The following is a 15,708-nucleotide window of genomic DNA, read 5'->3' as shown; positions in this document are numbered from 1 at the left end:
AAAAATAATATTTTTAGGATCGCGGTACTGCACTTCAATCAATGCTATTATGTCTGGTTAATTTCCAATTGAAATGTGTGAAGCAGATAAGTAAAGCAGATGATGGCATTCATTAAATCAGTTTCAAACCTTGATAGTGTAAACGGATTACAGTGTTGAATGATTGCTGTTTTAAAATTTTCTGTGGTAGGATTAAATGACGGAAAAAAAGAAAATTTAATCAATCAACCGCTAGTTATATTTTTGTGATTGTATCTTATCGGTTTATCCCCTTAGAAATTGATGTGCTACTCAAGTGAAAACATTCGATATAATTGAATTGAAGAACGGAAAGCACGGGAGAGTATATCGAAAATTATGACAGCTACATTAAAATCATGTTATAAATGGAATTTCCACCAAGAAAAGAGCACAGGAATGTCACCTTCTTTCCAAGCAATCAACATTCAGTTTCAAAGGCCGTCAAACGAAGCGGGCGAGAGGTTTAACGGCTCCTTCTAGTTCGGTAACCCTATCAAAGATGGCAGGGCCCCGTGAGACGGCAACCAGTGAATCGGCCATTCTTTTTTTTCTTGAAATATGCGGAAGACTGTTGTCAATTGTCTTATAATTTTGTCTCTAATTAGTTGGGGTGGCACTAGGGGGCGGTTGAGAGCAAAATTTATTTATTATTTGTGTATAATGATCGCTGTTCTTTGTAGTGTACGAAGACCGCGAAGCCTTATGTTGATAATTGGTCGTAAGTTTTGTAATATCTTGCTTTTTTAGCATATAGGTAATTTTTATAATTTTTTTGCCGATACATCTTTCCATATCCCCTCTCCATTCAATTTTGAAAGCCATGTGTCGTTAGCGGTTGCTGACATTCCACTCGCTCATGCAACATAATTGATGTAAACATTAACTTTTTACGCATGTACGTAAGTGTTGTCATGATTTCCAATGTCTTAAGAGTGCTCCTAGCGAACTGCTTCACTATTTCTGTAAATTAACCAAATATGTTTGTTCTAAAATAGTGTTTTTTTACTGTTTGCATAGTTTTCGTAAGTGCCTTCATCTGACAATTGCAGGTGGTATTGTTAATTGACTGTGATGTCCGGAATTCAGAGTTTGAAGAGCTCGGTGCTGAAACCCTTGGCAATGTCTCAAACTATGTAAGTTGTACTTTGGTTTTATTTGTTGAAGTATATTGTAAATACAGTTAAAAGTTCTGGGCGTAATGAAATGGTTGGCGAACGGATTGGGTTAATAACGAAGGTGTTTCTCTTCCATCAAACAGGCTTATTTAAGTGTAACAAGCGGTCACCTTTCTGATTTTAGTTAACTGGTTGCAATTGGAAAATTATAGTGGTATTTCTAGAGAAAATTTTAATTCCCCTGACTATATTCGTTATAATTATGTGAATTTAAGTTTGACGGAATTAACTTGTATGGCGTCCAAATTAACGATCACCATTCAACTCTGCCGCGGTTTAGCAGAGTGCCCTTACGAGGTGTTAGTGTTATCCACTTAGTCAAGCAACTCAAACATAACATAACATTATTTATTTATAGTAGGTTATGTCTGAAAATGGTAATCATTAAAATTACCGACCGAATAAAGTTGAAGATGCTTTTACTGGGCTAATTTATTCCTTCACCAGCGATAGAGTAGTTAGGTTAATTTTCGAATATTTGCCGGTAAGTGGTAGACCACTGTGTGTGGGTTCTTAATGCAATAAAGAAATGTGTTGAAATTTCCCGCTGTTGCATTATACCTACATATTTTTTATGAATATCATTACATGAATAACAATCCAGTTGCAATGCCAAAAGAATGTGACCTATTTTTGTATTTTAAATGTATGGGAAAATATTCTGTTGAAATAGTTGTTTCAACCAAAATTTTCATACATTATAAAAACAATGGTATGACAATATTATTCATGCATTTCCCACAGAAACACACCAGTGATTGCCATTGACTAACAGCGTATAATATTTGTGTGTTATCAATAAATCATTGTTTTTATAAAATTTTATATTGAAAAGGACAATTTTCAACTTAAGCTCTTGTGATACCTGCACCAAATAACACTAAAGTTGGCATAAAACCATTGAACTTATTAAAATTGCCTCACCTGTTTGCATTTTAGGCAATGATTTAATGCTCCTGATGTTTAAATTTCCAAATTTTTCACCTCGCCACTGATTAAATGTAATGAAATATTATCAAAGTAATGAAGTATTGGGAGGAAACATTGTGCATCTTATTAACCTTGTCATCATGGTTCATTTACGAATAAAATGTTTTTGTTGTGACACAAAAAGTAATGAAAATTAAGCATTTTGTTGTGATCTTCTTGCAGCGTGGTGACAAAACAGGATTTAGGATCTTTAGCAATTATTGAGACGACATGTTCAACTTAACGTGGGGCCGGAAGTGACGTTTAAAAAAAACGACTTCCTACTTTTATTCTACAAAAACAAAAGCAAACACATACAAACATCGCTCAAGCCAGCCCAAAAGAGACAATGTTACCAACCTTGTACAAAACAACAGCAACTTGATTACACATATACAACACCCTCACTTAATCTAGTTGCCCCAGACATTCACATCCTTCATGCAGTTAAAATGTTTTTTCTTAGATAAACTCTTAGTTAGCATATCTGCAGGCATCTCATGTGTTGACTTAAATTTCACAAACACTTTACCATCTGTCACAGCTGTTTTTACAAAATGGAACCTTACATCTATATGCTTAGATCTTTCCTTTACATCAACACAATTGGCATTCTTAACTGCTGACTGATTGTCATTATACATGCACACAGATTCTGTGCCAAATATTTTTCTGCAATCCTGTTTCAAAATTTCCCTCAGGATTCGACACAATATAATAGCTTTCTTGGTACAAGCAGTTAGGCTGACATACTCTGCTTCCGTTGTGGATAAAGCCACACAGGATTGTTTTTTACTTTCCCATGCTACAGCCCCTTTAGCAAATTTAAAAACATACCCTGTACGAGATAGTCTATCAATCTTATCACTGGCAAAATCTGCATCAGCATAGCCCTCAAGGAACCCACCAGATTTTGAGTAGGCAAGGCGATACGTTGATGTGCCCTTTAAATATCTCAAAACCCTTTTTGCCAACTTCCAATGTTCCATATTAAAGCTATTATTAAACTTACTTAATTTTGAAACAGCAAAAGCAATGTCAGGCCTAGTACAGGTCATTGCGTACATTAAACAACCAATTAATCCTTGATAAGGTACATCAGGACATTTATCTGGATCTCCAGGAGCTACATCCAACCCAACTTCCATGGGTGTAGAGGCTGCACAAGCATCAGACATGTTAAACTTAACCAGCATGCTTTTGATGTACTCTTCCTGATCCAGTTCAATTCCCTCACTGGTTCTAGTTAACCTCATCCCTAGAATACTTTTGGCCTCTCCAAGATTTTTCAGCTCAAAATGTTTTTTTAATGATGAAACTAACTTGTTCACAGTGTCACCATTCTTACAAAACACCAAAAAATCATCCACATATACAGCTATTACACAAATATCAAGTCCAATACCCTTAACATAAATACATGATTCTGTTGTCAAATTCTTGAAACCAAGACCTTTAAAAATACTCCGACATTTGTCATACCATGCCTTGGATGCTTGTTTTAAACCATATATTGCCTTATGCAGCAAATACACCTTACTCTCCGCCCCTTCAATTACAAAACCTTCAGGCTGCTCAATGTAAATTGACTCTTTAAGATCACCATTCAAGAAGGCTGCAGTCACATCTAGATGAGTGATATTTAAATCTAGCTCCACAGACAATGCAATCAACAATCTCAAGGCAGAATAACTTACTACAGGAGAGAATGTTTCATGGTAATCAGTACCATACTCCTGGGAATAACCCTTTGCTACCAGCCTTGCCTTGAAACGCTCTATTTCCCCAGCTGCATTCACCTTTCGCTTGAAAACCCATTTACATTTTACAACTTTTTTGTTTTCAGGCAAATCAGCTAAAGAAAGGACGCCCTTCCTTGCTAAAGCTTCCCATTCTTCCTGCATGGCCTTCCTCCATTCATCCCCATTTGAAGACAAAGCTTCTTGAACAGTCTGAGGATCACAGTACAAAGACATTGGTTGATTACAGGCTGAATTAATTGATGCCAAAAATAAAACATGATCTGGAAATTCCTTTGGTATTCTATTCCTAACAGGATACCTACTTTCTCCCGGATCAATACTCTCCTCCCTCTGGCTATCATCACCTGAGCTTGAATTTTGCCCACAATAGACACGACCACTTCCTTCAGTCTCAATGTTTGAGGTATCATTATTACCCTCACTACTTGTGCTAGTGTTTTCATTAGTTTCAGCCTGATCATTTATGCTGACCTCTGTCTGGGGCTGGGAGGTGAAACGCACGCCCCCCCCTAAAAGTTCAGGCAGAATAATTGTATTCCTCAATGTTTTCCCAGTTAAATGCTCTTCCCTGAAACTGTCCTCAAAAAACACTACATCCCTCGCTTTTGTTACTCGTCCAATGTTTTCAGGATTCGCCAGGAGATAACCTTTGGATTCCTCACAATATCCGACAAAGTAATACCGTTTGGATGTGGCATCTAGCTTTTTTCTCATGGCCTTGGCCACATGAGCATAGGCAATACAACCAAACACCCTCAAATGACTAAGGTCAACCTTATGACCTGTCCATCTCTCCTCAGGTAATTCATTCCCAATTCCCTTAGCTGGTACTCTATTCTTTAAATACACAGCTGTTTTACATGCTTCAACCCAATAGCTCTTAGGTAACTTGCACTCGGATAACATGCATCTAGCCCTCTCTATAATGACGCGATTTGCCCTTTCAGCTAGCCCATTCTGCTCAGGATTATATGGTATCGTTGTCTCATGTTTTATTCCCTTTGCTCTAAGCTCTTCTTGCAGAGCCCGCCCCATGTACTCACTACCATTATCCGTCCGCAAACACTTAATCCTGTTCCCCGTTTCATTTTCTACCCTAGCCTTAAAGGTTACGAAACATTCTAGGATAACATGTGTTTCCTTGCCTTTAATGAAGAAGGCAAAAATTTTTCTAGTGCAATCATCAATAAATGTGAGCATGTACAGTTCTCCCCTATTGCCAGGAGGGTCCATTGGACCACACAGGTCTGAGTGCACCAAACTCAGCTTTTCACTCACCCTTTCCGTTCTCGGTCCCACAGTGAAAGGTATTTTAACAAGCTTTCCTTCTACACATGCCACACACGGTTGAAGAGGCTTATTACATGGATAATCCAGACCACTGGCACGCCCCCTTAATGTCTGCATATTTTTATGCCCCAAGTGCGCTAACCTTCTGTGCCATAATAGCTGAGAATGATTCCCTTCAGTAGTTGCAGCTAATCCCACAGCACCCTCCCTGACAACATTGTCACCTGAGGTACACTGTTTTAAATCTAGACTGTACAACCCATTCTCCTCTGTTCCCGAGGCTTGAATGACTCCCTTTACATGTAAAGTTTCAGCATCAAATAGTTTGCACCCAGATGAATCAAATAAAACAGCAGTACCCTTTTGCACTAACCTATTTACAGACAACAAATTAGTTGAAAGATCTGGCACATAATTAACATTTGATATGGTGGCAGTACTTCCCTGAATCAAATCCATTGATGCACTACCAATACCTGACACTTTGATTTTGTCATGGTTAGCAACTGTTACTTCGTCACTTGCATCTGGTCGAAAATCTGAAAAGTACTCCGTAGTTCTTGCCATATGGGAATTCGCCCCAGAATCAATGTACCATTTATGACTCCCCACTTCACAACGAAGGGCTGTCAACCAGGCAACTGGATTCCCTTTCTTGGCACCCCCACTTGATTTGCTGTTCCCGCACGACACCTTTGCCCCTTCCTCGGGACAATCGCTCTTGATGTGCCCGATCACTCCGCACTTAAAGCACCTGGCCTTTCTCGGATCGAAGGTGGACTTCTTGTTCTGCTTACCTCTGGCCCCGGACGTACTCGAACTCTGCTCCGAGGACGATGAGCACTCTCCCTGATGCCTCTGGTTCCGCTTGGCATAGAATACAACCTGCTGCTCCTTGGAATCTGTGGCCCATTTGTACCCTTCCTGCAGTAGCCTCTGCTTCACTAGGTCAGACTTGATGACCCCTGTGACTGTATTATCTAGAGCCATTCGAAACGGTCTGTACTCAACCGTCAGGCCCCGCAGCATCAAAACCGCGAGCAGCTCGTCGTCAATCTTCTTGCCAATGCTTTTTAGTTTCGCATCGACTGTTGTGAAACGTTGAACATAGTCCTCCATATTTGTGCACGTTCCCAAATTGATGTCGAACAGCTGGTCTATAAGGGCGACATGCCTGTTCACACCCTTATCTTCATAGGTGTGCTGCAGCTTGTCCCACATACCTTTGGCCGTCTTGCACTCCATGACTTCCATTTTCGGTCCTTGTTCTAGTAGCAAATATATTTTCGCCCTTGCTCGCTGTGACTGCTTTCGTTCATGAGCTGACGCGTCCATTGCTACTTCACTCTCCACGTAGTCCCAAAGGTCTTCGTGAAGCAAGTACATTTCCACGTCCATTTTCCACTGCTCGTAATTCACCGATCCTCGCAATTTATCAATTTGAGGCAATGAACCTCCGTACGTGATGTTGTTGATGACATTTGATTCCATTGTACTTGTCATCCAAACACGAGGCAACAATTTACGAGTACAGCTCGGTTGACTACAAGGCCGGAATCAGTTTAATTGAACCTAATTATCTCATGCAAACTGATCTCACACTCCTATTTCCACATTCTGGGCCCATAACCTGTTGTGATCTTCTTGCAGCGTGGTGACGAAACAGGATTTAGGATCTTTAGCAATTATTGAGACGACATGTTCAACTTAACGTGGGGCCGGAAGTGACGTTTAAAAAAAACGACTTCCTACTTTTATTCTACAAAAACAAAAGCAAACACATACAAACATCGCTCAAGCCAGCCCAAAAGAGACAATGTTACCAACCTTGTACAAAACAACAGCAACTTGATTACACATATACAACACATTTAGCCCCAAGTGTTTCTCAACAGATTGTTTCAAATAATGGTTTTCATTCTTGTTTGTGTAAATAATTGCATGTTTGGGATGATTTTAAAATTGCTTTAAACTGGTGAATTTTTTTTCCTTCAAATTCCCTTTGGGGTAATCATATTCTGGAGTAGAGGTAATGCATGTAATTAAAAAAATATTGAAGTTGTTCACGTGAAACCCTGACACATTTTATGAAACAAGTGCTTGGAATGTGCAATTGAAGACATTCTGCTGGCATGTTCCCTTGGTTTGCCCTGGGATCTTATTATGACTGATCTCTGCAATCCCAACGGAGAGAATTTGCGCTTCATTAGAAGTAAGATGAATAAACTAGCTAAACAAACAAACAAACTCTTCCTCGAGCGCTCTTTACTCAGGTCTACCCTTACGGAGTGGTAAATTTTTATTTATTTGATGACATTGCTAAACAATAACAACAAAACAAACCTGAACTCAATTTTTAATCGATATTTTGAAGTTAAGGATATTATTTTCAAAAATGTCGCAGTTAAAAATAGCTGATGTGGCATTGATAGAATAAAGGCCATAGATTTCAAGAATGGCAAAATTATACCAAGAGTCATTAACGGTAGTCTTTTGGAAGGAGTGGTTCATGAAGAGTTGAGGATTTATAAAGTCACTCCTATTTTTAAGGATGATGCATATACTCTCCATAATAACTCTTGACTAGGATGTGCAGTGCTAGGCAGGGGTACCCAAATTCACACAGGTGGGAGGAAGTACATATATACGGAGTTGAAGAGGGACCTGTTGTAGACTGGGATAGTGGGTTGTGTTTTGTTAGGAGAGACTAGGGAATGAGATGTCCTTTGTTATGCGTTTGCCCATCGTAAACCTAGCTTAATTGGTAGAATACCAATAATAATAATGATAATTTGAGAAATCTATGCCAATGTTGAACGCAATGGTGTAATCTGGGAAAGTGATAGAAAGAGGTGTGAGGAGGAATGCAGCCCTTTGGTTAAAAGGCTTAGATACGTCAAATACTCCAAGTATGGGAGAAGATTTGGAAGAAATATTGAGCACATGGTTCCAGGGCTGCAAGTGGACACTTGTGTTAAAAGAAAGGCTGTCCATGCTGCAGCAATCCTAGGTAGTAATGCCTTCAATGCATCGAATGGCTGGGTACACATTTTACAATTCATTATAATTATTAATCCTTAGGCTTCTGCGATGTCTATCTGATGAAATATCCACCCTGCTTCGAGGAATTACCTACATGATGGTAATTCCCGGAAGCAGCGTGGATGCTTCATTATTATAATTATGTCCATGAGACCACCCGGGGTGACTCTGAAAGTGTAGTTTCTGAAAGTGTCTCACTTGAAGTGCACAACTTTACTTAATAATGTTGCTGGCTTTGCTCTCTTATCATATTTATCTATTGTTATATTAGGTATGTGCTTGCCTTTTGTTATACCCATTCTCGTTCAACAATAGTATCATATACAGGGTGTGGCAACTTAACTTAACCTTTATTTCAATTCAATTTGCATAGGGAAAAAGGAAGTTATGTTGCCGCATCCTGTTCTTAATAGGTTAAAATGATAGTAAATAAGCACTGCATAGCTTATTTCTTCCAAGAACATCTACATTTATGGTTTACTGTCATTGTGCTAACTTTTGTTTGTTGATGTATTTTTCTGATAATTCAATGTCCCATAATTCGTTAGGTGAATGAAATAATGTTTGAGAACATTTTTTTACTCTTTTGCTTCCTGCAAATTTCAGTTTGTCTCGATTTACCCTCCTGCAATTCAATTCTAATAATTTATTGTTCAGTTGTTCAAATACATACTATGGTAAATGTCAATTAGTATGCACAGTATGCTTTAACTTGTATCAACATTCACAAAAAATAGATGTAAATTATGTGCAATGCTTACAATTTATCATAAAAAATCATTAACGTTGTAATGGACTGTTTCCTCTCTTAGCTGTTTTCATTCACACATAAAGGCCAGTGCAAGATTCAGTGGACTTAATTAACAGGGGCAACTGATTGCAGAAGAGAGAAGCAGAATAATGTCGTAGCAGGAGTCAGTTTGCCCTCATTTTCTTTTGTCCACCTCGGAGAGTGGTTTCACTGTATTTTCTCTCTCTCTCATGCTTTGGCTTAATTTGTTTTTGTGGTCTATATTTTTCCATTCTGGTTATTTTTGCATAAAGGCATCTCGTCAGCCCACCAGATAAAAGCCCTTCCCTTGCTCTAGAGCCAAATCAAGGGTTATTCTGTAATAAAACATCTCCATTAACTTTCTGAACTTGAGATCAGTAGAAATTTTTTCCTCTCGTCAAATATTTTTTCATTTACTCAATGTCAAGCTGAATTGAAATATTTCTTTATCCAGGATGTTTAGGAGAGGCAGTTGGTTATGTAAGGCATAAATGCATAAAGTCAAAAAAACAATAGTTTTACTAAATGTGTGGGTGATGGAACCCTCAGTGAGAGCATTGACGCATCCTTGGAGAACATGATTTTTCTCTCGGGAAGACTCCTTGACTGTTGGGAATTGGAATGTGCTGGTCGTCTGCCTGCCCCTTGTTCTCATGAGGCCCGTTTCTCCCTCTCAGATCCTTTCAGGATGCAACGGATGGATGTTCCTTTGATGTGCACGCAAAGGAAGTGATTGTGCGGAGTAGTTCTGGTAGCCATACTTCGGGGAGCTCCAAGGTCAAGCTGAAGAGCATTGTGGACTATGGGTGGGAGTCCCGTCACTATCCAGGGAGGCTAGTGGCCGTTCACATGGAAGGGAAATATCTGGCCTATGGATTGAAGCGTAAGTAGTCGAGGTTCATTTCTCATTGCTGGTGAAGGGGTGTGCTTTTATTCCAATTAATCTCAAACTTTTTCAAGTCTTCCAAAATGTAGTATTTCAGAAGGCCCTCAAAATATACATCTGTGTTGGTGATGACCTCCTTCTTTGAAGGGAATCATTTTCTGCCTAGAAATTATTTCAAGTTTGAGAATGGAGAGAAGTCACTGGGGATCAAATGTGGTGGAATCGGTGGAATTTGTAATGGTTTGACCTTCAATTCCATAATTTGCACCATCAAATCTGCATGACTGTGAAAGATCCCATGCATACAACTTTTCTTATCATCTTGCCACCTGCAGGCGTAGCAATCTGCGGCAAGATAGACTGACAGCTGAAGGGGTCACTTGTACCATTAGGGGGTTATTTGGTGCATGGGTATTATTTTCAGGGGATGGAGTAAGGGTAATAAGTAATGAAAGGGGTCACACCAGATGGGAAAGCATTAATGTTCAGGGAGGAATGTTTTAACAGATCATCCCAGCAGTTGCACACTAGGTGTAGGTTAATGCAACAAGTGAGGAACTTGATTTGTCTTGATAAAAGTAAATTATTACCAAGGTTTTTAATGCTGCCATGACTGGATAATATATTTAGTGGAGTGGGTATTGTTTTGTGTACCAAATTTTGTCCACTCAATTAAATTTTTCCATGTGAGTCGGGTCTAAAGTTTGATTGTGGAAATTGGTTTCGTAAGCATTGCAGTGCAAAATTTGGTTGTCTGCAGTTCTATATTCTTCATACTCCGTAATGATTGTGTCCTTGGACTCAAAGAGCGCAATCATCCTACAGCCTTCTTTATTTGGCGTATGTCTATGAGTTTGGTCATGGTGTATCTCATGCCATTACTGTTCTATTTTTCCTCCAAATTATTTTGAAAGAAATCTTTTACATGAAGGAGAATGTGTTTAACAGGAAAATAAATTAGGATGTCGGGTTGCTCCTGTAGGTCCTGAGTTTCCTTTATTGCGCCTTGTTATTATTTTTTGTTGGCGTACAATAGTTCTCTCTCAGCTGTAGTGAAAATGTTTACTTTTGAATTCTCCCCTAAGCTGTTGGCAAGAGCATTGGCGTGGTTCGCGTGGTGAACCGAGAGACGGAGGAGAGGGCGCTCATCCGAGATTTGCTGGGGCTCGTCCAGGACCTCTGCTTTGCGCACATTCGCTCCCAAATCGTGCTGGCATCCGTGGACCACTTTGGAAACTTGTTTGTGCATCAGATTCAATTGGGAGCCACGGACAACTTGGAGTATCCTTCAAACATTAAATTAGGGACGCTCTCCTTGTTTTGGTTGAAATGAGTAAATGAAGTTCCTACCAGATCAGATGCGTAACATTTTTGGTCTAATTACTCATAGCATTTAAGTGTCCGACTTGTTCAATATTCTTGGTCACTTGCGCATTGTTTGCTCTTTCCCCTGGGCTTGAATGAAGCTGTGTTACTGTAATTCCATTTCAAATGAAAGACCACAGTACTCAGCCCAAAGGTTGGTCTGGTAGGTGGGTCTGTGTTGTCCTAACTAAGCACATGCATGAAACTGTGGAATTCACACATCAAGGGAGTGGAGTGAGTGAGGGAATTCGCCGTGATTTCTCAGGATGATCTAGTAGTTTAAAAATCATGTATCATGGGCAACACTGAGCATGGTGCATGGAGGCATCACCTGGATTTGATCCCAGACCCTCAGGTCAGCAGCTCAGTGCTCTGCCCACTGGAATATCATGCCTATCAATTAATCCAATTGAAAAATTAATCTTTTGCATGACTATTGATATTTCTGTTTGTTTTGGCATGTCAAAATTAATTTTTAAAAAGGACTCTGCCTTGGTCAGTTTTGCGGGGGGGGGGCATTTATGCTGTTTTTGTCGTAAAGAACAGGCTTATGAATTGTATGCTACACTGGGACCACAACACTCCTATTTCTGTAGAAATATCTGATTAGGTACGGCAAAGAAAATATTCCTTGAGTGAACAAGTAAGTGTACTCCAGTTATGTTGCTATATGTGAGGGGAATTGAAATGGTGCTGGGGCTAATGTACTAGCAAATATTTTGAGGTAATAAGTGTACTTAAGATGAGACAGATGCTTGCAATGGTTTGTGCCTTTGGTTAAATCAAGGATAAGGTGCCATCAGATATTTGCACTTCCTGATTATGATGACCTACCTGCCTGATACCTCCCTGCAAACATTGCTATCTTTTGAAGCTGATGATTTCAACGTGGGGGAATACTGAGCTTGCTTGTTTGATCAGGCATGGTGGCTTCTTAAGGTCAAGGAATAAAGTTGCTAATGCCATCTTCAAGAAATTTCTTCTCCCCCTGGGTAACTGACCAACGACTCTCTTCAAAAATAAATTTTTATGTGCCCTGACATGCAGAAACCCATGATGATAAAATAATTGTTTTCTAAAATGTTCATGCTACCACTGTTTGAGAAGTTAATATGGAATGATCCATTACTAATTTGATTTTATAAGGCACTGTAAGGATATTGTAAACACTGCTAGAGTGCTAATGTGAGTGATTAATTAACCAGCATCTAATAAGCATTTGCATGTTGTTTTTGGCTCGGTGAGATGATTAGTCATACTTGCTGCTCTGAATGTTTTGATGCTGAATACAATTCCAAGCCAACTGACTGAAAATTGACACTTTTGGAAGCAACAAATTTTGAATGCCATGATTTGTTGTCACTTTTTTGCGGCAAATTGCGAAGAATTAAATTGTTTGTTATTTATTTAGTTTCTGATGCCTTGCTTGTGTCGGAAATGGTAAAAATGTCATCTATGGGTCTGGCCCATGTTTTGGGGAAGTAGTCAAGAGTTTCCACATTCATTTTCAAAATAATGTAGAAAAACTATTGGTGAAGAAACAGATAAGGGATTGCTTTGTGTTTGATTATAATATTTTCGTTTGAATTGAAAGTATGTTGTGCCCATGCAAAGTTTATTTGAGAGTGATGTATTCTTGGATAATAACTGAAGCCAGCTGTTTGCTGTGTAGCCAGTCTGCTACGCTTTTGAGGGTGATGGACAGAGGAGTACTCGGAAACAGTTTCACTATTTCCAGAGATGCCATGATTTTAATTGGCAGGAGGGGTACGTGTTTGGATGTGATCTATGGCTGTACACTGCTGAAGGAAATGGTAGCCAAGGGCACCCATGGGATCGCATTTGTGAACGAGAATTGAATGTTTGAGAAACCCTGAAATGGTCATTTTCTGAGCGATTTTTTTAACTAGAAATTCTGCTTATTGCAGTGTACATGGATGAAGCATGTTCTGAATATCCATGATTAGAAGAATAGCCTTGTCTTTTATACACTTTTACTGGCAACTGGAATGAGTTCCTCTGCTCAGTGGTGTACTCTTTAGTGCGATGTGGGGAACCATGTATCGTCCAAGTCAAACATCCCCCACTCCACCCCTGTTCACTCTTTTTACCTGCCTCCCCCCCCCCCCCCAAGAGCAATCATCTCTGCTCACTTTTTTGTGCCACCTGCCCCCCACTTCCAACCACCTTTCTTCCCTTCCCCTCTCCCTCCCGAGGACTGCATAAATGGCATTTTCCAAGAACTGCATTCTGCATAAATGTCTAGCAATACACCACCCGCCATAAGAGCATGGAAAACACAAATGCAGCATATATAAGTTGGAGCTGTTGAAATTCAACTGTATTTGAAACAAATCAAATGTCACAATTGCGTACGCATCCAGAAACCCAGTAGCTTCAAAATGGAATCACATGTGAAATAGTATTGCTGTTCGATTGGCATGGTGTAATTTGTAGTGTTGGTGTAAATTTCCTGACCTGCGTGCCAACCACAGATGCACCCTGTTCCTGCATGTGGAGTACGAGGGGGGGCAGGCAGCGTCGACGCTGACACATCGCGTCGTTTGGTGTCCATACATCCCTGAGGATGGAGGCCAGGCAACCGTTGATGATGATGCAGCCAAGCTGCTGGTGGTCACGCACGGAGCAAAGGTGAACAGCAAAGCATTGAAACGTGCAATTCGGTCTCCTATTCTGATACCATTACCAGCCACTGACAGGTATCGGGGAAAAGAGCTTCTTCCGTCTTTCAAATCACTTTTATGGTCCTGATCAACTCTCCTGCAATGAATTGTTCATCAGTCAATGGTTTGGTTTTGTGCACAGACTAGTGTGTGTTGTACATGCGTGCGTAGTGCATAAATATGTTTGATATCCTTTGATAAAGCCCTCTCCACGGTGCCACTTCAGATTGCCATTGTTATTGTGGGTAGGAATGCACACAGAGGGTTTCTTTTCGAATTGATTGAATGCTAAATGATTCTCGATGAACAAGTTGAATAAATAGCTCCACCATTCCAATTAAGGACCCTGGATTTCGAAACGTTCTCAAAATACCCATTTGTTGTGTTGGCCATGACCTTGTTCATTTGAGAAGAGAATTGTTTTCTTCCAAGCCATTTTTCAAGTTTGCGAATATAAAAAAGTCTGGTGGCCAAATCCGGTGAATACCGGATGGTGAATAACATGGATGTTGTAGTAATTCAAACAAATCAATAATTTTTGCCATCAAATCTGCTTTAATGTAAAACTATGAACCATATTGGTGGAAAGAATCTTTTTACCAAATGAGAACTTCTTGACCGATTGAGGAAATTTATTCTTGGTTTCTTTACTCAATTGGTGAAATATTGATACAAAATACGCTCCCATTTATTGTTTGACCTTTTTGCAAGTAATCAGTGTCGATGATTCCATGTGCATCCCAAAAAATCTTCACCTAATACCATTCTCGAGAGCTTTTCAAGTGTGTGAAAATGGAACACGACCACGAATCGCCCACAACAGTGATGAGGAAGGGTGCAGCATGAGTAGCAGTGCCATAGACCCTCGGAGCGTAGTGGAAAGACTGAAGCATTTGAGTGTGGGGTTCAAAACTCACTTTTTGAGGCCCTTAACTTTGCAATTTGCTCTTTGTTCATTATAATTCCTTATTGCTTTGCTTTATCAAGACATTCAATCAATTGTTTTGCTTCAATTTTCCGTATTGAGTTCAACTGTTTCCTTGCAGCATTTCACTATCTTAAAAAAATTATTGCTACTGCCTCCCTCTGCAATAATTTGCGGTTCAGAAAAATTTCTGAGCTATGCCGAGGTTAAATTATTTTCAGAAAATCAAAAATAAAATTGTGACCAGTAATATGCATGATACTTATTCACTAGTGTCAATCCATCATGCCATTTTAAAGACTATAGATTACCAGAGTGATTGCAAGCATGTAGAAAAAATATATTGCATAATTTATCTGTGAGAATTAGAGTATTATTTTGTCTTGTTACTTATTTCTACCACGGTCATTGCATATTTTTGAGATGAGTAATTTTGCATTTTGTGACAAAAACAATTCATTTTTTCAAGTGTTGGGAGTAACTGGTGCTCATATTTGCTATTTTCTGTATTTACTTAGTGTTATGTATGAACTCTTTTATCCTGGAACTTCTTAACCCTCTCAGTGCTGCGTCCTGCCAGCGATATTTCCGAAAAGTGCAGAGGGAAATTTAAGCAAATGTGTCATCTGAGGAGCAGAGCCCTCCTCCGCCCATGGACCACTACCTTGACGTTGTGGAAGGGCTTGTACGTTCTGATGAACACAAGAGCTGTGCAGGCAGGAACAATTGCTCATGGTAGGGTTATCTATGCCAGATAGGTTGAAGGTTAGGAGCCAGACCAAAGGTTGTCCACGTAGTGTCTGTTTCTCAGTGAGG

The 15,708-nt window shown here is 39.6% G+C and overlaps 1 protein-coding gene across 1 annotated transcript in view; it reads left to right on the top strand.

Moving 5' to 3' along the window:
* The first annotated feature begins 635 nt into the window (after positions 1–635).
* Ge-1 (Enhancer of mRNA-decapping protein 4 homolog Ge-1) overlaps positions 636–15,708 on the top strand; it is a 63,360-nt gene continuing 48,287 nt past the window's right edge. The window contains exons 1-5 of the mRNA XM_071590984.1: positions 636–739; positions 1,071–1,154; positions 9,710–9,915; positions 11,004–11,199; positions 13,779–13,935. Coding sequence (XP_071447085.1) covers positions 1,093–1,154; positions 9,710–9,915; positions 11,004–11,199; positions 13,779–13,935 — 621 coding nt within the window. The 5' untranslated portion in view covers positions 636–739; positions 1,071–1,092. The remainder of the gene's footprint in view (positions 740–1,070; positions 1,155–9,709; positions 9,916–11,003; positions 11,200–13,778; positions 13,936–15,708) is intronic.

Source organism: Hetaerina americana, unplaced genomic scaffold, assembly GCF_022747635.1.
Source record: "Hetaerina americana unplaced genomic scaffold, ioHetAmer1.1.p SCAF_40, whole genome shotgun sequence".
NCBI classification, from domain to species: domain Eukaryota; kingdom Metazoa; phylum Arthropoda; class Insecta; order Odonata; family Calopterygidae; genus Hetaerina; species Hetaerina americana.
This window is presented reverse-complemented; position numbering and strand designations above follow the sequence as displayed.